The 22,363-nt window shown below is 41.3% G+C and overlaps 2 protein-coding genes across 3 annotated transcripts in view; both read right to left on the reverse strand.

Moving 5' to 3' along the window:
* Nucleotides 1-3,527: 3,527 nt before the first annotated feature.
* rab32b (RAB32b, member RAS oncogene family) lies at nt 3,528-8,995 on the reverse strand. The gene is made up of 3 exons (XM_067456115.1): nt 8,723-8,995; nt 8,113-8,390; nt 3,528-4,904 (listed from the first exon to the last, which is right to left on the reverse strand). The coding sequence occupies exons 1-3, from the start codon at nt 8,934-8,936 to the stop codon at nt 4,767-4,769; spliced, it is 630 nt and encodes a 209-aa protein (XP_067312216.1). The 5' UTR covers nt 8,937-8,995; the 3' UTR covers nt 3,528-4,766.
* A 1,887-nt stretch (nt 8,996-10,882) lies between these two features.
* Nucleotides 10,883-22,363, reverse strand: part of grm1b (glutamate receptor, metabotropic 1b) — a 51,780-nt gene continuing 40,299 nt past the window's right edge. Inside the window, exon 11 of one of the 2 annotated variants that reach the window (XM_067456113.1) lies at nt 10,883-12,625. In XM_067456113.1, the coding sequence (XP_067312214.1) occupies nt 11,800-12,625 (826 nt within the window). In that variant the 3' untranslated portion in view covers nt 10,883-11,799. The remainder of the gene's footprint in view (nt 12,626-22,363) is intronic. The other variant, XM_067456114.1, reaches the window with a different exon arrangement.

The following is a 22,363-nucleotide window of genomic DNA, read 5'->3' on the forward strand; positions in this document are numbered from 1 at the left end:
ATTATCAGCATAACATTTAAGACATTTTTAAAAATAAAATGAAACATAATTCTTACTTTTTTTAATCCTAAAACTTCTTTCTGCTTATGAAAATCCTATATTTAACGGCTGTGTATTTAACTGAAGTGCATAGAGGTCATGGTTTGGTTTGCAGTAAAATCATTTGCACTGCAGCTCTTCATGTGTCCTGTCGATTCTCTTCTGTCCAGCATCCCTCCTTCTTGTGCGATTCTCATGCTCCATATGCCAGCAAAGTCATCATCCGCTTCTCCATGAGAGCCATCTGCTCTCACACATGGAGCTGCCGCTTTACCCATCAGACACAAACACTGTGCCTTTTGTGTCCTGTGACACAGTTTGTTAGGGGTAAGCTGTCACGTGTCAAGGGGAAAGTTGATGGAAATATGGTAAATGATTTATAAACTCTTATTTTGCAAATTATTCTCAATGACAGGTTTAAGAAAAGGTTTAATATTCAGAAAACAACTTTTCCCAAAAGGTCTTTGTAGTTTCAGACTGAGTGCTGACAATGAGACCAATACAATAGTATTTAATGTTGCATTATGAGCCCCTGACACACTTTACCCCACATACACCAGATTGGGCTTCATTTAATAATTCAGGTATTTTTTTCTCAGCAGTTTTCATGGTTTATATATTATAAACATGTATACTACTCTAACATGTATAAAATATGTATATATATATATATATATATATATATATATATATATATATATATATATATATATATATATATATATAGATATATATATATAGATAGATAGATAGATAGATAGATAGATAGATAGATAGATATGAATATGACTATAGATATGAATATATATATGACTCATTGTGTCAGCAAAAACCCATTTATTCATATGTGTTTGTTAGTTAATAAAAATACAACTCTTTATTGTTAGTTCATGTTAGCTCAGGTCCATTAATATTATCAGAAACAAATTTTGATTGTAATTATGTATTAGTAAATGTTGAAAATTGTTCATAATTTCCATTTTGTGTCCAGACAAAGCAAAAAGCAAAGAAAACACAGCCATATCTAGAGATATGTATCCTTGACTGACATTAATGCTGAAATCAACATGAATTTAGTTTAGAATTATGAAGTTTATGAAATATATGTAATATGTGCTCATTGTTCAAGGATTTCCCAGAAATATTCCTCCACTCTGCCTCTGAAACTAGGTCTGAATTAGGACACAGGCTGTTTCTTTGATGTTTTTCCTCTAAGCAAAATATCCACTTCAAATTGAACCAGAAACAGTTATAATGCATGTGCATCCATCTGAGCAGAACATTTCAAGCAATATGAATCAGTCACATTTAACGCAACGAAGTAATGCTAAAAGTTTTATGTGCTCATTGCAAATGTGATCAATTACAAAGACTTTTTATCAGGGCAGATGTATCACTTCACATTATTTGTAAACAACTGCAGTGGACGGGCTCAAATAAGTAGTATGTAGAACAGATCCCTAGACGCACACCAAGGACGCTACAAAGTAAAACTACGGGACGGGACGGTGTGGAACAGATGGGAGAGTAAAAATATCTGCCCTCTTATAAACACTATGTCAGCAAAAACCTGCCTTCAGGCTCAGCACTCGTAACCAGCACAGTAATGAGTGAGACCAGAGTGAGACCAGCACAGTAATGAGTGAGACCAGCACAGTAATGAGTGAGACCAGAGTGAGACCAGCACAGTAATGAGTGAGACCAGCGTGAGACCAGCACAGTAATGAGTGAGACCAGCGTGAGACCAGCACAGTAATGAGTGAGACCAGCGTGAGACCAGCACAGTAATGAGTGAGACCAGCGTGAGACCAGCACAGTAATGAGTGAGACCAGCGTGAGACCAGCACAGTAATGAGTGAGACCAGCGTGAGACCAGCACAGTAATGAGTGAGACCAGCGTGAGACCAGCACAGTAATGAGTAAGACCAGAGTGAGACCAGCACAGTAATGAGTGAGACCAGAGTGAGACCAGCACAGTAATGAGTTAGACCAGAGTGAGACCAGCACAGTAATGAGTGAGACCAGAGTGAGACCAGCACAGTAATGAGTAAGACCAGAGTGAGACCAGCACAGTAATGAGTGAGACCAGTTGAGTGAGACCAGAGTGTGTGTGTGTGTGTGTATGTGTGTGTGTGTGTATATGTATGTATATATATATATATATATATATATATATATATATATATATATATATATATATATATATATATATATATATATATATACTGACTTTCAGTTGTTAGTCAGTTAATAGTCTGTTCGATGCTGGCACAAGTAGAAACAAACTTGTTATTGCACTTGCATTAGCAAAGTTATTGCTTGTTTAACAAAAAAAATAATTCTTCATAATAATAATCATAATACTTGCAGTTATTCACATCACAACCTAACCATAAGCTCTCCTCCTCTGCACAATGGTAACGTTCAGGACTTCAACATGACAGAAATTCTTTCAAATGTCAAACATAAATGAACATTATACATAAACAGATGTTTCCCTTCACTCAAAAACACATTAAACAACACTTCATTTCAACATTAATCTCCATTTCCAGTCATATCCAAAGTATGCTGGAAACTAACAATGGTGTCTCTAAATAAAACTGCATAAATGAGCTAATTCTCTTACAATAAACAATTCACTTTATTTTCCTTGATTTTATCAGCTTAATCAGTTCCTAAATTCAAGCCCCAAAATTGCTTATAATTTCCTTTAAAAAAAATAAAATAAGAAAGTGTATCTCTTGGTTTTATTTCTATACAACACTTGACCACAATTTTCTTATAAATAAAATAGAATAATAATATATAAAAATATACACACTATTTTGAATTATCACCTTAATTTTTTGTGAAAATTACACAACCCATTATTATTATTTTTATAGTGTCACTCCTAAACCCTGCATACATTTTATTGTAAAATATAGATAATGATCAACTGAAATAAATGACCCCCTCAATGTTGTTTAATTAGTTCTCTCAACAGGTGCAGATGAAGCTGCTTTTGCATGATGTATATGAATTTCTTTACATTTTTCTTGAATTTAAATTCTGCTTCCTTTAATTTAAATTCGAATTGTAATTCATGATCCTGTTTTTCACATTTATTCAAATTCAATTCAAAATTCAAGAGTTGAATTGGAATTTGGGAGTCATTCTCAATTCAGTTCTGAATTGTGCACAAGCCTGCTGGAAATCATAGAATAGTCATGAATTCAATCTAAAAAAAGGTCACAATTTTGGCTAAATACTTATTTAACTAGAAATAGATTTTTCTCCATTAAATAATTTTATAGCTGAATAATTATCCAGCAGTCAAAAATATCTGGAAAAGCCATGGAACGGGTTTGGAACGACATGAGAGTGAGAAATTAATGACAGAATTTCCATTTAATGTAACATTTTAATGTTATGTGCTTCAATGTTACATTTCACTGTTTAATGTAGGCTACAGTATAATAAATATTGTCCCACAATGCCCGAAACATTGCCACGTTTATAAAGTTCTTTATTCTTACATTTTTTAATCCTTAAATTAACAACAACAAAAGTTTATGCTTATTTTCAGAATTTGCATATTCATTGACTAAAATGCTTGTACAATTCAGTGACATAAATGATTAATTCCTGCTCTCATTATTAAGCTAATTAATAAGCAATTCACTTTCTAATACATTTTTCAATGAGTCACAGCTCATCTTCATCAAAATACGATGACGCAACAGTGCCGTTTCGTTTGCTCGCATAATACTCGCATGGAAATCTGCCAGAAAATGTAACAGCGCTACACCTGTACAACCTGTCTGGCAGTGCTAACAGATGGGAAGCGCTTACGGCCTAGACGGGACATTTTTCCTGCCTCAGGGGGAACACAATGCACAGCGCACCATCACCACTAGATGCACGGCTGTGTAAGAGCACATAAACGTGTTCAAACCCGCTCTTCAATCCGCAGAAACTGCTGACAGCTGATGCCTACAGTCAGTTCAGGCTGGTACGGAGGCTTGAACACAGCATTGTTTGCTCAATATAGCACAGATCTCTGGGGGGAGTATCGGAACGCAGGAGTTCTTAACATTTCCTCAGAAATGTACGGCAGAAATGGGTCATGCTCAGAATTGTTTCGTATTTCTGTGACATCAGCCATTTTTTATGGAAGCTGTGCATCATGCTGATAAGTTTGATCGCTCTCACGACCTTGATAATTGTTGAGGGATATTTCACTTCTTAATTTTATATATTTGATCATTTAATAAACTGGATAAATAGGGCAGGCATAAATTGGGCTATGTTAGAGAGATTTTTGTATTTATTTATTTCAAACCTATTCTTTCATAATTGCTATTTCCCAAAGAAACCAGTATAGCCTATATGAAAAATATAGGTCATGTCCCTTTGCACAGTCATTTCTGAAGAGATAAACATACCGTAATTAATCTGGCATCATTTGGTGAAATGTTTCAGGCTGAAGTGTATGCTGCGGATCTCAGTCTGTGTCCTTCCATGTTGATGTATTTAATAACCAGTGAGCATGTAGCAGATTAGCAGTGGAAATGAGACACATTGCCACAGGGGTATTTATTAGACACTCACCATGGTACTCATTCAAGGCTCCAAATTGTAGACGAGTATTAATCATTGACAATAAAATAAAAGACAACAAATCAAATTTCAAAATGTTATACTGTACAGAGAGAATAATATACTAGATTTTGATTGTAAAATCAGCAACAGGCGGAATTGGGCTTTGTCTGCTGTTTCAGATTTATCTGCATGTTCTGCTCTTCTTTCACTAACTCGTCATTGGTCTGGAGAATGTGCTTCACGAGGAATTCAGCAGCTTTGTCCACATTGATATTCTCCTAAAACAAACACAACAGACAACAGACAAAAAACACAAAACTTTTACTTAAATCTTATTTTAAAGGTGCACTATGTACTATTTTTGCAGTAAAATATCCAAAAACCACTAGGCCATTGTTATATATTTTGTTCAGTTGAGTTCTTACAATATCCCTAATGTTTCCAACTATTTGTAGATTGTGAGAAAATTGCTATTTTAACCAAGGAGCCGGAATGTCTCAGCACAGCATCTGCGTTACCCGCGGTTTCCAGTTTTATTCTGCAGAAGCACTTTACTCTTAGCAGTGTGAACAAGTCACAGCAGCCGCTGAGCGAACGCACTTAGTAACGTCATAACATCATTTTAAACACACTTAAATGTATCTAATACGATAAACAGAGCTGCTTTACCTTATAATCATAACCGGAAAAGCGGAAATAGTGGGGGCACCCGCGACGGTGTCCCGTCATAAAAAAAAGTAATAATAAAAGACCCCTCTGCTGGCCAGCGTTGGCACATGTGCCATAGGTTGCCGACCTCAGTTCTATAGCAAGAGAAGTCCCAGCCTTAACAGCCTTCCTCCCTCCTTTGTAGGGCAGGCAAAGAAGACTAAAAGATCCCAAGAGCAAAAGCTCTAATAAAGTGCTGCTAGCTTTGTCAATATTTTGACAAAGCTTAAGCTCTACTTATTCCCCCTAAAGTCATAGGGGAGATCACTCAACTCTATTTGAGCAAAGAACCTCTCCCAGAACTACCAGGAGCCTCTGTGCACTCGTCTGATCAGATTGAGGCCCTAACAACCAGGGAGACTGCCTCTACTTGTCAAGTTCTCCAAGCATGGACCAACTAGAGACTTTCCACGATGCCTCGGAGAATAAGGTCATACTTCAAAACTCAGCCTTAGTTGCGCAGGAATTAAAGAAAACTGGGGAATTTTGTGAACACCTATGACAATTTTGTCCATCCTGCTCTAACCCAAGGGTATCTTGAGGGCGGCTCAAGAAAGGGAACATGTTTTTTTTTCTTAAGTGCTCAAAACCTCACTAATTAGTCCTTCAGGCTATTTACTACTACTGCCTCGCCAAGAGAGAGCCTAGTTCTTACTCCTACTCAGGGGATGGGGGAAAGGATAGCAATACATAATGAATTATACCCAGTAAAATATACCTCATTACCCAGACTCTAGACACCTAGAAAGATGCAGGGGAACTTGAGCCCTACTATCCACTTTAGCTAGTGCCTCATTTTCCGCCATAACTAGCGCTCAGTTTCTTCGCATCTGACCATATGTGACAGCTAACAAAGAGGGAACACAGTAGAGCACACTTCCCAAAGAGGGGTGATATCCCTATTTCAAGCCCCAATATTATTTGGGGCAGTGAGAGGCAAACGAAACAGAGGGACTCTTATTAAATACCTACATAGTTTGGTATTTAACAGGTATTGTTTCAACCTAATATGTATCTTTTTGTTGTGAGAAACAGTAGGGAAAGGGTGCCACCTTTTCTTTTTGTAAAATGTTTATCCCTGTTTTTGCTTAGTCAGGGAGTGAAGGGAAGCTTATGTTGTTCATTTATTTTCTTTTACCTGTTTAGGTCATTAAGTTCCCCTTACAAAAAGTTAGATTACCTTTTGTTTGTTGGTTTGGCTAGATCCTTTCCTGAATATTTATTTGCTTCCATTTTACTTTTACCTGTATTTTGCCTAAGCTATAATGGTGACTTATATTACTGGGGCAGAGGGCTGAAGGGAATCCTCCATGTTACGATTATTTTCTTTAACTTATTTTGTTACCCTCTCCCAACCCTGACGGGGAGGGTTAGTAACAGATCCCCATTGTAGTTCCGTCCACTCTGCTCTATCCTAAGATCTCACAAGCCTGCCCAGTGCTAAAAACGTAGACATTAGCCTTGCAGGCTACAAACTTCACTATTGCTGCCCTTCAAAGAGCTAGTCCTTACTCCTGTTCAGGAAAGGAGGGAGAATGCGAGCAGGGCATAATACAGTGTGCCCACTACTCCTGTCACACTCTAAGAGAAACCACAGTGGTGCTATAGGGATCTACTTCAAAACCCCAATATAATTGGGGGAAAACAGCTTAACCTCACATTGAATACGAGCATACAAGCTAAATTATATGACAGATAACAAAGAGGGACCCAAACAAGCGAACCATCTCTACTCATTAGTACTGGCACCTGTATTGGCATAATTCTGCTTCAGAAACCAACAATAACTGGGGAGGGAGGGAAACAAAACATGGTTCTATTTTCCATGCTCTACCTTTAGGGTACTAAAGCAGCTATCACAAATTTAGCAAGCAAAGTTGCTTAGAGCTGGTGCTGCTCCGAGAGGGAAAAACCTACTTCTGTACTTTGCCAAGAAAGGAGGGAAATAAAAGCAGGGCATAATGCAATGTGCCTAGTAATACCTACCACCCAGGCTTTAACCCAAAATGAGCTGCAGGGGAGCTCAGGCCCTACTTATAACCCCAATTTCATTGGAGGAGAGTACTTACCCAAAGAGAAGTGCAACCTCTACTTTAGAACCCAATAATAATAGATAAACGAAACATAGAGAGATATGAATTGCCCCATTTCTGTTCAACTTGAACTTTGAAAGGGAACCCCCGCTTATTATCCTAAATATAGCCTAAATATAGACTAGAAATCTAGACGCACCCTAGCGGTAGCAAATCTAATTTGCCACGAGTGTCGCCTAGCAACTCTCAATACACTTCTGAGTTGTAAACGCCAAACTCTGGTCGGGCCAATCACATTGTGTATAGAGTCGGTGGGCGGGGCTTAACATAATGACGGCCGAGTTGTGCTTGTGTTCTACTAGTAAACACAGAAACTGGCGAACGGCGGTCTTTCGAATCAGTTTTGGCCTTGATTTCTAGAAGACTTAGAGTTAAGCTTTTCTCTGAGAAAAGAACAAAGAACGGCACTGTAGTCATTCTTAAAAAGGGAAGATGTGTTCAGAGTTTTGCCGCCCGGATACGGCGAAAGTTTAATCTGTCAACTAGCTCTGCTTCACCTTCATTGCTCTGGTTGGTTGTAGCGCTGTCCAATTGCGTGCACGCCATGCAGAGGGAGTTTGAAAGACAACCGTTTATCCCCGCTCGGATTGAGCCCTGTCAATGGTGAGTTTCCAGACCAAACATCTTGGTCTGGCTTGTCAGGCTAACCTAAATATGTAAAATGGCATGATAAAAATCTAGTCACCTTTGCTGATGTCTGAAACCATCCAATAAAACCCTTCTCCTTGCAGATTTTCTCCAAAAGAGAGGCCTTCCTCTGGCATACTTTAGTCTCATCACATTTATTGGCCAGTAGAACAGCAGGGATTGGACGGCCATTTTTCAGCATTACTTGGCAATCAAGTTCATGTTTCCAGTTCAGAGCTCCATCCAATGTTGACCCGTTTGTCACGTCACACACAACAAACGCGCCACTGGATCCCTTGAAGTACACGCGGTTCAGTCCCCTCACACGCTCTTGATCTAAATAAACAACAGCAAACAAAATCATTTTAAAAGCAAATTATCCAGTTTCATGGTAAAACAGAAACTGATCAGCTTAAATGCATTTTGGATATCCTGACATGTATTTCTTGCTTGGTACTTTATTACACAGTAAATATGAATATGAAAGTGAAACTGTTCCACATGGAATAATGGCGCTAAAAAACAACCACTTTTTTGGCCAGTTTCATTTGCTCTTGATACCATTTTTCTTGTGATACACATCAACATTATTAATTTATTTTTAATTTATGACAATCTACATCATTCTTTTAAACAAATTTCATGTTTAAACAAGGTAATAGACTTACCTGCTATATCCCAAAGCTGTAATCTCACCCGTGTGTGACTGTCCCAATCGATCACCTTCATAGAAAAATCCACACCTATAGTCGTTTTTAACTCCTCGTAGAATTGATTTCTCACATATCGTTTAACAAAGCTGGTTTTCCCAACTTTATGGTCTCCAATCACTAAAACTTTAAATAAATGCTCAGTGAATCCTAAGTCGGTGTCTCCTGCCATTTTCCTTGGATAACAGATCTCATCTGCAACAAATGACCTTGTTCAGACTTATTCTGCCATTAAAATACCTTTCTTGTTTTCTAACTACCCAACAAAGACATTTTCCAGCATTAAAACATAAAACAAAGAATTCAAAGATCAGTTTGAGCATTTCAAATGCAAAAAGCATGCATAAAGTGACAGTGAGACAGATGGGTGTTGTAGACAGTTCTTTAACATTGTCATATGAATGCAATAACTAGTCACATTTTGGGAAAATATTAACTAAACACCAACTGCAGAAACAACCCTGAGAGCTCATTTACAATATGTACAATATTTATCATAAAACAATAAAACATGCTCACTAAAACGATAAGCTAAGCAATTTCAGACAAATACAGCAGAACTATATTTAATCTGTAGAAACATGTAGTTCATCTACATCTAGGGCTCTATGCAGGACAGCAATGATTCTTTAAAAAAATATAATAGCACAAATGTTTTCTTAAAGATAAAGTTGTTTCAAGGCTATACCGTATACAATTTGACAAGCTCAGAGACAAACACATTGCACTGCAACAAAAAACAAGAAAACGTACTGCATAATCTCGTCAGATAATATCTAAAAAAGTTACAATACAATTTTCTAGAATTGCTTAAAAAGTTAAAATTCTATAATAATGTAGGAACCATCATGTCACCCAGGACTTAAATGGTCATAACAATAAGAGCAATATAACAATACAATAAAACTGCTACAGGTATGCCGCACACATATGAGGACCCATGATACATTCTGGTGAAACTGCCGTCGGTGGCCCTGTTGAGCATTAGGGGTTCTTGAATCTTCATTAACACACTGACTTTATGACGCATAAGTATTCAGAACTGATATGAAAACATTCATCCAACGATTAAGAGAAGTCACTAAATACAGTCAAAAGGTCTATATAATATAACACAAACTCTGGCTTCAAGTTATGACCATTTAAATCCAAATCTATATACAATTCATTACTTTAAAAAATCACATAAATGGAAGAAAAGTAATATATACACTTTCTATTGTACTTCAAACACACAAACTATACAAATAATACAGCATGGAAAAAATACAGTTATTATTGACATTGGCACTTAAACACTATCAATTTATGGCTACATTATACTTGTAGGCATTGGTTATCTACACTTAGTTTACGGCATACACTGCTTTAACTAGACCTAAAATAGTTTGATGATCATGTTTATTTAATATAGTCTCAGTTTTAAAATGTAGTTTATAAAAGTCATGTATACTGATTGTACAAAACACATTAAACTCAATAAATTGTCATTTATAACAGTTGCTTTTACATGAAACACATTTTCTGAATGTCTAAATCTTCAGTTTCTGCTATAATGGTTATATTCTGCTGGTCGTTTAGATGATATGGTCTATTAAAAGCATTAACAGGGCAGAATATACAGCATTAAAATGACTGGTGTTGGTTTCATGTCAACTATGCATACTACAGCAAGTGATAGTGACAGAAATCAAAGGGCTCCGCATTTACTCAACCCAGAATTGACATTAAGGTCCAAAAATAACCTTTTTTTTTTTTTTTGCCATCCCTGCCAATTGTGGGTAAATTGTGAAAATGTTCCATTATACTTTTTTTAATTTTATTTCTGGGTTATTATCGTTAACTAAATCTAAAAAACATTAAAATATTTAGTCTAGCTAAATGTAGTTTAACTTAAATTCTATAATAACAAAAAATCAATAAAAACAATATAAACTATGTAAATGCATAAAAAACAATACAAAGTCAAAAACACAATAAAATAACCAAACCATTTTTTACTTAAACTTTTTTTTCCTTTTTTTTTTTGTGTGTGTGCCACATCTGCTAATTGTGGGTAAATTTTAGAATTGAATGGCCATTAAACAGTATTTTGTTTTATTGTTGGGTATTTAAAAAAAAAAAAAAAAAAAAAAACATTGACTGAAATAAAATAAAATATTAAAAAAGTAAACTTAAAAAAAAAGTAAACCAAGGCAACGTTTCTCATTTTCATTTAGTTCAACCTAAAGTACTAAAGTAACTAAAACTGAAATGAAAAGCAATACAAATTATTTAGACATTAAATATAATAAATAGACAAAACAAAAAAACAACAACAACAAAATTACGAAAACTAACTAAACTTAAACAAAATATGAATCAAATCTATAATGGTATATCAATAATACTTGGCTCAATACAATGGCTCATCTAAAATAAATATATTGCACACACCTCTTCACGTCTATGTGAAACCTTAAAAGAAGTACTGGCAAAATTTGACTTGCATTTGGCACTTGTTAATTTTGGACCCCAGTCAACATATACATCATTGTCTGGCTATCACCAGACCAAGCTCAGTTTAAGATTGAACATTGGTCTAGGGAGTCTGCTCTGTATTTTCTACTGCACTAGAGGCATGATAAACCATTATTCAAATGACTCTGTACCCAATTGGATAGTCCTTCAACCAATCAGACCACAAAAGACGTGATCAGCGGTCAACGACCCATCGTGTTAAACCCGCCAATAGCGCGCCAGGTGGATAAGCCAGTCTGTGATTGGTACCCGCAAAAGTGTAACAGAAGCAGTAGTAATTAATGTACAGGTTTCCAGACTGAGCTGCAGGGCGAAATCAAATCGCCGGCAGATCAGGCTGGGTTTACGCAGTCTACATACACCCACTCCCATACAGTCTCTTTAAATGCTCTACTATGAAACAAATATAATATTAAAGCTCACCAGTGCAAGCGACTTAAGTCACATCATTGTACAAACTAGTGCCTATTATTTCACAAAGCTAGCTGACATGATCTCCTAAAATAAATGTTGTTTCAAAGGGTCGAGGAGCTTTGCTTATAGTCTCTGAGAATGACAGATGCGTACGTCACACTCGGCGGCGTGCATAAGATGGACTCGGACACCGGGGAGTTGGGAACGGGGCTGCCCGAGCCGAGAGAATCACGGAACGGAGAAGGTGGCATCAGAGCCAGAGAGTCCTCCATCGCCATTTTGATCTGTACCAACTCCTCCTCGTCATGGATCTGTGCATTGTCATACATGTAGCCATGGAGAAGTCCAAAGCGCTCATTTTCAACCTCCTCCAAAGGGGAGACGGGCTCGTCTGGGTAAGCACCCAATTGCATGGGCAAAATTGGATGTGGATGCAATATTTGGGGTTGAAGAGGCAGCATCACCCTGTCGCCTGGCTCAGGCAGGCTTATGATCTCATCCAGATCGGGCATGAACTTGACCACCTCTTGCTGAAAGTGGTCTGCGATAACATGTTGGGGGAGAACACTGTTTTTTTGTGGCATGTGTTGCTCAGGGGTGTAAAAGGTCATATTGGCGCCCACCTCCTTCATAGGCTTGCTGACAGGCGACTGCCTGAGAGCCATCAGAGGAGGGCTGCCCGAGGGATTGTATCTTATCGGGTCACCCTCGTCCTCCTCGGCTACATTGTAAAGAGTCTTGGTGCTTAAATCGGAAAACTCCATGCCTGGGTTATTGTAGGTATTAGTTAGGGGTTTGATGACAGCCGTCTGATTGGATCCGGCTTCCTGCCTCTTCACATGTACAGACAGTCTGTGCCACATGTGTTCCCCTTTCGGAGGATGTCTTGAACCTGGTTCAGACCATGACACAGACTTTCCATTAGAACTATGAACAAAATAAAGACGACTGTTATTTCACAGGAACCGAGAAAGGTGAACACAAGAACAACATTTCTCGTTCGTGTAAAAAAATTGTTTGAACAAGCAATAATTATGCCTAATATTATTATTATCATTATTCAGACATCTAGTGTATCCTTAAAACATGTTTACAGGTCAATAGAGGTGGGTGGTAGTCTTATATGACCAAAATCTCATATAACAGAGTGAGCAATTTTACAACACATAAGGGTTTACAGTGGGGTCCAAAAGTCTAAAACTAACTTAAATGTGGTACTTTTTCCACATAAACCTGGATCATGTGACTCTTTGTACAGAAAGTCAGATGTTTTTCCATTGAATGATCATTGGATCATCCGCTTTTCACATTCTGAAATTTGTGGCAAATTCAATTAAACTATATATATATATATATATATCTGTCAAGCGATTCAAATTTTCAATTTAATCAATTACATGTGCTGAGTAATTAATTAATCGCAAATTAATCACACATCAAATTTCATCCAAAATACAATTTTAAATCATTATTAATTGTATTAAATAAGAAAAGCATCAAATAGACATTACAACAAGTAGCTTTAGAAATCAATATTTTATTTGATTCCACATACTGTAGATTATTACACATACATTTTTTAGGCTGCAATGGTCATGATTTTTTTTTTTTCAGAAGCTGCATCTTAATTGGTATTTAGATATATTTGTATGTTCCACAAAAGAAAGAAAGTCCTACAGGTTTGAAACTACATGAGGGTGAGTGGCAAAAAACAAACAAACAAACAAGCAAAACAATTATAATAATAATATTAAAGGGTTACTTCAGCGATTAGCATATGGCTTTGTATCAGAAGAAACCCTGGAGTATATTCAAACGATCGTGCTCCCCCACCTCATATCCCCCTGAGACCAGAGATTTATGCATTTTATTTCTGGAAAAATTCCTCCCTCTGCTAGCTGTAGTCTTTAGCCTTTGGCCAAACATTCCAAAGATGATGCAAATATCGTCAATTTGCGTCATCTTTGGAATGTTTGGCCAAAGGCTAAAGACTACAGACAGCAGAGGGAGCCATTTCCACGTTTTCAACCCGCACATGGGTGATGGAGATTACACTCACAGCACTCAGCTCAACTGCAGGCATTCATTTAAACAGATGCTAAGTATTGTAAGTGTTTTAACTTCTCAAATTAATTTCTATGAAAGTTAAGGTTCCAAAGGCATGAACTGAAAACGTGCCAGACTGAACACACGCTGTGAATGTATGTATGTCGCGAATGTTGTCGTGATTTCCTCAGCTCTCCTCAGGAGAGCTCATTAGCTCATTTATGACGTTAAATGTAATCTGACTCCTAATCTGAGTTAGTGCTGTGAGACTCACGCGGAGACTCGATCGTTTTATATTGAACAGACACGTTCAGTATTTAATTGTAGTGTCTTATCTCTAACTCAGTCACTGTAATCCAGTAGCGGTGGCTTTGGGAGTGGCCTCACGGGGCAGCGAAGCATTCTGGGAATTGTAGTCTTTCATCCCCATGAGACAAAAATAAATTTTCGGTCTTTTCCCAGTCTAGAAGGCACCAAATTCAAAAATAATTTCACATATCTACAACATTAATGACCCAGTTTAAATACAGATTCATGTTTCCAGCGCTGAAGTACCCCCTTTAATAATAATAATATATAATAACTATTCCCAAAATATTAAATAATTGTTTTAATGAAATGAAACTAAAGAAACTAAAACTGCCAGTAAGTGGCGGTAGATGTAAAACATTCAGTCATTAATTTGATTAATTCTAACTGCTGATTCTTTCAGGAATGACGCAAATGGCTCTCTTTATGAATGGGCCATTGAATTATTGTTTCACCCAGTTGTTACACTCAAAACGTTGAGTTATGCAATTTATGTTCCTTGAAGGACGGAAACGAAGCACACGTGACTATGGGATATTATGCTCTCACGCCATTCGCTGAAGACACCTTTATTCACACCTGAAAGGACAATCATGCATGCTGACGTGGGCGGGGTTACCTGCCCACCAAATATAAATGTAGTCACATGCGTCATTTCCTTTGTTCAGTCCAGCTCTTCTCCAAGCCTCAGACTGTGTGGGACTCAGAGGTCTTGTATATCGTTTTCCTTCCTGGGAACAGTAGTTATATGCTTAACTCAACATTCCCATTCTGTCAGTACAACACATGAGTATGGGACATGTATTCACGCCCTGCAAAGTCTCCTGAACTAAATGTAAAGGTTCCAGCACTGCCATATATTACCATGTTTTCAAGAATGCGACAGCCCAAGGCTTAAAGCTTCTGCGGTAAGCACGGACTGAACCACTGTCGCCACAGTAACATCTAGTCTGTAAAACTGAACAAACGTGTGTGGTGAAGCCAAAATGGCTGAAAAACAAATGTCCTCTACAGACACCCATCTAAATAATGCCCATGACATCGCCATGCCTCTTGTGGAATGCGCACGCACCCCTGCTGGCTAAGCCAACCCTTTACTCTTGTATGCAGTAGAAATCACCACCACGACTTAATGTGAAAGACACTGTTTAGATAGCAGTTTCCCATGAACTAGGTTAACAAAAGATACAAAAAGTTGGTCAGAAGAACACACAGCCTGTGTCTGCTGTTAGTTCCTTCAGAAAACAAAATATTCCCACAATCAGGCATTGATATGGCGATAAATATCTTCACCTGCACCTCTTCAAATATGTGCATGAAGCCCCTTTGTGAACAGTGCCTTAGCACTCTTTATTGTGGCCCTAACATTGATTAGTAGCCCCACTGCCATCAGATTCTCACTTTCAGTGGGTAGGCCAATAGAGACCACATTTCCAGTCGAGGAAGTAGAATCTGCAATTTCATGATACTATGTCTTCGCTGGCCAACAAGGGGCCACTACAAACAGTCACAGACCCTTCTGACACACACTATCTAGGGTGGGCTGTATCAGTTCGACCAGTGAAAACGCATACAGTAGGGTTTTGGGCCATACATGCGACAGGGCATCCACTCCAAGTGGGGCACTGCTGCCTGTGATGAAAAAAACAACAACAAAAAAACAATCACAACATAAAAAGATCCACCTCAGCTCTGCCAATCCGATCCCAGATCTGTGCCACTATTCGAGAGTGCAAGAGCCAGTACCTGACCTGGACAGCAGGTCTGCCCAAACAGCCTGGGACGTGCACCGTCCTGAGTGACGCTAAATGTTCCTTGCTCAATATCAGAAGCATCTGTGCCAGGTGAAACAGAGGAAGATATGGTCGTGTTGTCCATTCTGACTAACTTTGCCCTGTTAGCACTTAGCAGTGTTTCAGTGCCAGAAGAACTGCTTGCAACTACAAATAGTTTATGCTCTTTCAGTGCTGCCAACCACTCCCCTCTTATCTACGTAGGGACACATATGTTGTCATCACTACATGACGTAACCTTGCCCAGGGGAATTCCCTCTGTCAACAGATCCAGACTCAGGGGATCAGAGCTTGAACGCACAATGGTGTTATCTTTTTTTGTCTGTTTAAATGACCCGTGGCATTCAGTCCAGCGGCCTACTCTGGTATTCATGCATAAAGAGGAGACCAGGCCGAACGACCATTATCATTGAGGTCATGAGCCCAAGCAGTCTCAACACTGTACGAAAACTCACTCACCTGCCCAGCTGAAAAAGAATTGGGCAGCTCCGAAAAGCCTCGGCCCCCCATACTGACAGCATAGCTGTGTTCTGTACTGAATCTATTTCTAAACCGAGATAAGAAATCCACTGACTCAGAACCAGGGAGCTCTTCTTGAGATTTATTAAGAATTCCAGAGATCATAAATGGGAGACAAGTGCTGCAAATCTAAAATAGGGCGCAAACCCCCACTTTCCTTTGGGAAAGGAACTGCAGCCAAGAGCCCCACTGAATCGTGTAAAGTATGCACAGTGTTAGTGCACAGTCATGCACGCCATCGCTCAAGGCAGCAAGGATCCCCGGCAGCACCTCAGGAATCCCCCATCTTTTTGTCACAGCATTTTCTTCCTTTATTGGTACATAGGCTGATTGTGAGGTTAGTGGTATTGGTTATTTTGGCAAACCAACAAATGAGGCATTGTATGATGAAGACAAAGTTTCTTTATTAGTAACAAACTTAAAGCTCTCCCTTTTTTGAACTGAGAAAATAAAGCGGCTGCTCCTGGACCGACGTTCTTCCCTCGTATGCGAGCTAGGAATCCAACTGCCCCTTCTTTCATGCAGAGAAATATCTCCCTTTTGCCGGGGGGGGGGGGGGGGGACCATTCCTTCTTGACCTGTCAACGGTTTAGGGTGTGTGTGAACCCATCCAGCCTCCCAAGCACTGGGCCTCACCACTGCTGCCGGCCTCTCAGCTGGGGGTGGTCGGGGAGACGACTTAAACTTCGGTTGTGAAGCCGACTACACTTTCTAGACATTGAACCCGTCAGAGATTCCGCCCGTTTCTTGGAGTTCTCAAACCACGACTGAAATGTCTCAAGACCCTCTCCAAATAGGCCAGACAGGGAGATCAATTCTCTGAGGAAAGCATACCGATCCAGTTAGGGCAAGTTCGCCACCATGTACCGGCCATCGTATGACCCAAAAACCCTAATGCACAACTAAATATGTAGTCGAACGTACTTCCCACGTAAGCTCATCACATGTGCCCTCCTATGAAATGGCCTCGCTCAGCTCCCTCAAACAAATAGCTGAAAGCTCTAGCCATGCAGGCCTGATAACTATAAATCCAACTTTTTGTACGAGAACCGCCACGGACCTGTTTGGAGAGTGGGGGTACCTGCAATACCCATACTTTGAGTTGGTGCCAGGTATGCAGCAAGCAAATGCTCCAATGGGGGCCAACACTACCAACTACCAACACTAACCCTGCTTCCCCTGTTCCTTCGAATTCGATGAACTTATTCATCCCCGGAACTGGAGGAGGGGAAACAAACAGGCTTCAGCCACAATGCTGTAAGTTCTGCCACACAATCTGGATAAAGACAAATAGACAAATAGAACCAGCCAAAGTGGTGTATAAATAAGTTGTCCACAGACAGCTTATATATACACCAATCAGGCATAACGGACATGGACACTGTTAGTAGGTGGGATATGTTAGGCATCAAGGGAATTTTTTTTCCTCAAAGCTGATGTGTTAGAAGCAGGAAAATAAGCAAGCATAAAGATTTGAGCATGTTTGATAAGTGCCGAATTGTGATGGCTGGACGACTGGGTCAGATCATCTCTAAAACTGCAGTTCTTGTGGGGTGTTCCCGTCTGCAGTGGGTCAGTATCTATCAAAAGTGGTCCAAGAAAGGAACAGCGGTGAACCGGCGACAGGGTCATGAGTGGTCAAGGCTCATTGACGAGCTACTATAGCTCAAAATGCTCAAGAAGTTAATATTGTCTTTAACAGAAAGATGTCAGAATACACAGTGCATCACAGTTTGTTGCGTATGGGGCTGCATAGCCACAGACCAGTCAGGGTGCCCATACTGACCCTGCCAAAAGCGCCAACAGCGGGCACGTGAGCATCAGAACTTGACCATGGAGCAGTGGAAGAAGGTGGCTTGGTCTGATGAATCATGTTTTCTTTTAAATCCCATGGATGGACATCTGTGTTGCTTACCTGGGGAACACATGGCACCAGGATGCACTATGGAAAAGAAGGCAAGCCGGCGGAGGCAGTGTGATGCTTTGGGCAATGTTCTGCTGGGAAACCTTGGGTCCTGCCATCCATGTGGATGTTACTTTGGCACGTACCATTTACCTAAACATTGTTGCTGACCATGTACCCCCTTTCCCCTTTCAGAGTGTTGACTTGGTGTAACGGATTCACAGAGGCAGGATTCAAAAGCAAGTAATTAGTTTATTTGACGGATAGTGTCACAGAAGTCAAAACTCAGAACACTGAAGAAGTCCGGATAAGACAGAGCAGTGAGAGAGGCTCTGTTGGCGACACGGGCAGGCTGTGAGCAGCTGTGACTCGGGAGGTCGGTACAGGTAATCCGGGAAGGGATCCAGCGTTTCACGGAAGGGGGAAACGACAACCAACACGGAGACACAAGGGGAAACATCCAACAACGCTCTGACAAAGACAAGAGAGAAACAGAGAGACTAAATAGGGTGAAGGTGATGAGTTGCAGCTGGTGCAGGTGATCAGCCACAGGTGCGTGATGAGCCAATCCCAGGCTCCGCCCTCACCTACATTCAACACGCACCCAAGAGTGAGACAGGGAATCCATGAACCGTGACAGTACCCCTCCCCCTAGGAGCGTCCCCTGACGCTCCCAGCCGACCTTACCTGTTGATTGTAATCATCAATAAGGGAGTGATCCAGAATGTCCCTAGCAGGAACCCAACTTCTCTCCTCCGGACCGTAACCTTCCCAGTCCACCAAGTACTGGAAACCGCGTCCCCTCCGTCTAGAATCCAGAATGCGATTAACCGAATAAGTTGGTTCCCCATCTACGAGTCGCGGCGGTGGGGGAACCGGGACTGGCGGATTAAGGTGGGAGTGAAAAACAGGTTTGATTTTGGATACATGGAAGGCGGGATGAATCCTCCTGTACGCCGGAGGGAGTTTGAGGCGGACTGTCACCGGACTAATGATCTTGGTGACAGTGAACGGGCCGATAAATTTGGGAGCAAGTTTATTAGATACGGAGCGGAGAGGAATGTTCTTGGTAGAAAGCCACACTTTTTGACCGACGACGTAAACGGGAGGCTTAGACCGGTGGCGATCGGCTTTAGCCTTGGTGCGCGCTCCCACTTGGAGCAGAGTCTCACGGGCTCTGGTCCATGTGCGATGACACCTCTGGATAAAGGCGTGAACAGAGGGGACCGCGACCTCGGAATCCAGACTAGGAAAAATAGGTGGCTGGTAACCTACACTACACTCAAATGGCGAAAGGCCCGTAGATGACACTGGTAACGAGTTATGAGCGTACTCAACCATAGAGAGTTGCTGGCTCCAGGATGAAGGATTCTTGGATACCAAACATCGCAACACTCTCTCCAGATCCTGATTGGCTCTCTCGGTCTGACCGTTGCTTTGGGGGTGATAACCCGAAGACAGACTAACCGTGGCTCCTAGTAATTTACAAAACTCCTGCCAAAATTTGGACACAAATTGGGAACCTCTGTCGGAGACCACGTCCATCGGGAGGCCATGTAACCGAAAGACGTGATCTACTACAGATACCGCTGTCTCCTTGGCTGAGGGTAATTTGGGCAAGGGAATGAAATGTGCTGCCTTCGAGAATCGGTCCACGACGGTCAAAACGACCGTCTTGCCCTGGGAGGGCGGGAGGGCGGTAACAAAATCTAGAGCGATGTGGGACCAGGGTCTCGAAGGAACAGACAGCGGCTGAAGTAACCCCTGGGGAGGTTGGTTAGATGTCTTACCAACCGCACAGACCGAGCAAGCCAAAACAAAACTGCGAACGTCGCGAGCCATAAGTGGCCACCAAAATCGTTGCTTTATTAAACTGCAAGTGCGGTTTACCCCTGGATGACAGGCAATGTTGGAGCAGTGACCCCATTTGAGGACCTCGGATCTTAACCCCTCCGGAACGAACAAACAACTCGGTGGGCCGCCGGGCGGGGGCGTTACCCCTTCTAAGGCCACTTTGACCTTCGATTCGATCTCCCATGTGAGTGTAGAGATAACTATCTTCTCTTGCAAAATACACTCGGGAGTAACCGGGCGTTCGGAAGCATCAAAAATACGAGATAAAGAGTCGGGTTTGATGTTTTTAGACCCGGGGCGGTACGAGAGAACAAAGTCAAAACGTCCGAAAAAAAGTGCCCACCGAGCCTGCCTGGAGTTGAGTCTTTTAGCAGATCTAATATATTCAAGGTTCTTATGATCCGTCCATACAATAAAAGGTACCCCCGACCCTTCAAGCCAATGACGCCACTCCTCCAACGCTAACTTGACGGCCAACAACTCTCTGTTACCAATGTCATAATTGCGTTCGGCAGGAGAAAGACGATGGGAGAAAAACGCGCACGGGTGCATCTTGTCATCTGAGGGAGAGCGCTGTGAAAGAACCGCTCCTACCCCCACCTCTGACGCGTCGACCTCTACCACGAACTGACGTGTGGGATCAGGGGCGACTAAGATGGGAGCCGAAACAAAGCGGCTTTTCAGTTTGGCGAATACAGCCTCGGCTGTATCGGACCACCTGAACGTCATTCGGGGAGAGGTCAAGGCAGTCAGAGGTGCGGCTAGTTGGCTGAAATTGCGAATAAAACGCCGATAGAAATTGGCGAACCCCAGAAACCTCTGTAGGGCCTTACGGGAATCTGGACTTGGCCAATCCATCACAGCCTTAACCTTGTCGGGATCCATGCGCATTCCCTCCGATGACACGATGTACCCTAAAAAAGGAACAGACTGTGCATGAAAAGCGCATTTCTCCGCCTTGACAAAAAGCCCATTCTCTAGCAACCTCTGAAGCACTCGTCTGACGTGTCGAACATGTTCCTGGAGAGACGAAGAAAAAATCAAAATGTCATCCAGGTAGACATATATGAATTGGTCGACCATGTCTCTCAACACATCATTGACGAGTGCCTGGAAAACCGCTGGGGAGTTGGAAAGGCCGAAAGGCATGACCAAGTATTCAAAATGCCCCCTGGGGGTATTAAATGCGGTTTTCCATTCATCCCCCTCCCTGATGCGAACCAAATGATAAGCGTTACGTAAGTCCAACTTCGTGAAGACGGATGCTCCCTGTAACCTCTCGAAAGCTGAAGACATCAACGGCAAAGGATAGGTATTCTTTACCGTGATGTTATTCAGCCCTCGGTAATCAATGCAAGGTCGCAGAGAACCATCCTTCTTCCCCACGAAGAAGAACCCCGCCCCCGCTGGAGAAGAGGAAGGGCGGATGAATTTGGAGGCTAGAGAATCAGAAATATATTTCTCCATGGCCTCCCTCTCTGGAATAGAAAGAGAGTATAGTTTGCCCTTAGGCGGAGACTTACCTGGGAGTAAATCTATAGCACAGTCATAGGGACGATGCGGAGGGAGAGAAGCAGCTCGGGACTTACTGAACACTTCCTTCAGGTCGAGGTACTCCGGAGGCACGTTAGACAGATTCACCGTCTCACTCTGAAAAACAGAACGAGAAACAGACGAACAAGCAGACACCAAACAAGACTCATAACATCTATCACTCCACGCAGACACAGAGTTTTGTCCCCAGTCAACCCTTGGATTGTGTAACTCCAGCCAAGGGTGACCGAGGACAACGGGAGCCAAAGGGGAGTCCAGGATGAAAAATGAAATGCGTTCTGTGTGGTTGCCGGAAGTGATCAGTGTAAGTGGTTCAGTGGTGAATGAAATGTCAGGGAGAACTTGTCCGTTGAGTGCGTTGACAGAAATGGTGTTCTTGAGTGCAATGGTGGGTATGTTAAGTTTGTGAGCAAGGGCAGAGTCAATGAAGTTACCTTCCGCTCCCGAGTCGAGGAGGGCGAGGCTGGAAAAATCCTGAGCTGCCCACAGCAATCTCACCGGGAGGAGAGTGGAGGATGAGGTCTTTTCCACGGAGATCCCGCCCGACAGTAGCCTTCCTTTTACCGCCGGGCGTGGTCTTTTACCGGGCAGGAGTCTAGCAGGTGTCCGTTCCCGCCGCAGTACAGGCAAAGACCACGGGATCTCCGTCTTGCCTTCTCCTCCCGGGAGAGCCGAGCTCGACCCACC

Source organism: Pseudorasbora parva, chromosome 10 (assembly GCF_024679245.1).
Source record: "Pseudorasbora parva isolate DD20220531a chromosome 10, ASM2467924v1, whole genome shotgun sequence".
In the NCBI taxonomy this organism is placed as follows: Eukaryota; Metazoa; Chordata; class Actinopteri; order Cypriniformes; family Gobionidae; genus Pseudorasbora; species Pseudorasbora parva.

Excerpts from the sequence above, each read along its gene's own strand:
- rab32b (XM_067456115.1), bottom strand. The coding sequence starts at position 8,936 with ATGGCAGGAGACACCGACTTAGGATTCACTGAGCATTTATTTAAAGTT. Across the intron at positions 8,391-8,722 it reads ACAGCTTTGGGATATAGCAG|ATCAAGAGCGTGTGAGGGGA; the intron begins GTAAGTCTATTA and ends TTGTTTATTTAG. Across the intron at positions 4,905-8,112 it reads GGTTTCAGACATCAGCAAAG|GAGAATATCAATGTGGACAA; the intron begins GTGACTAGATTT and ends TGTTTGTTTTAG.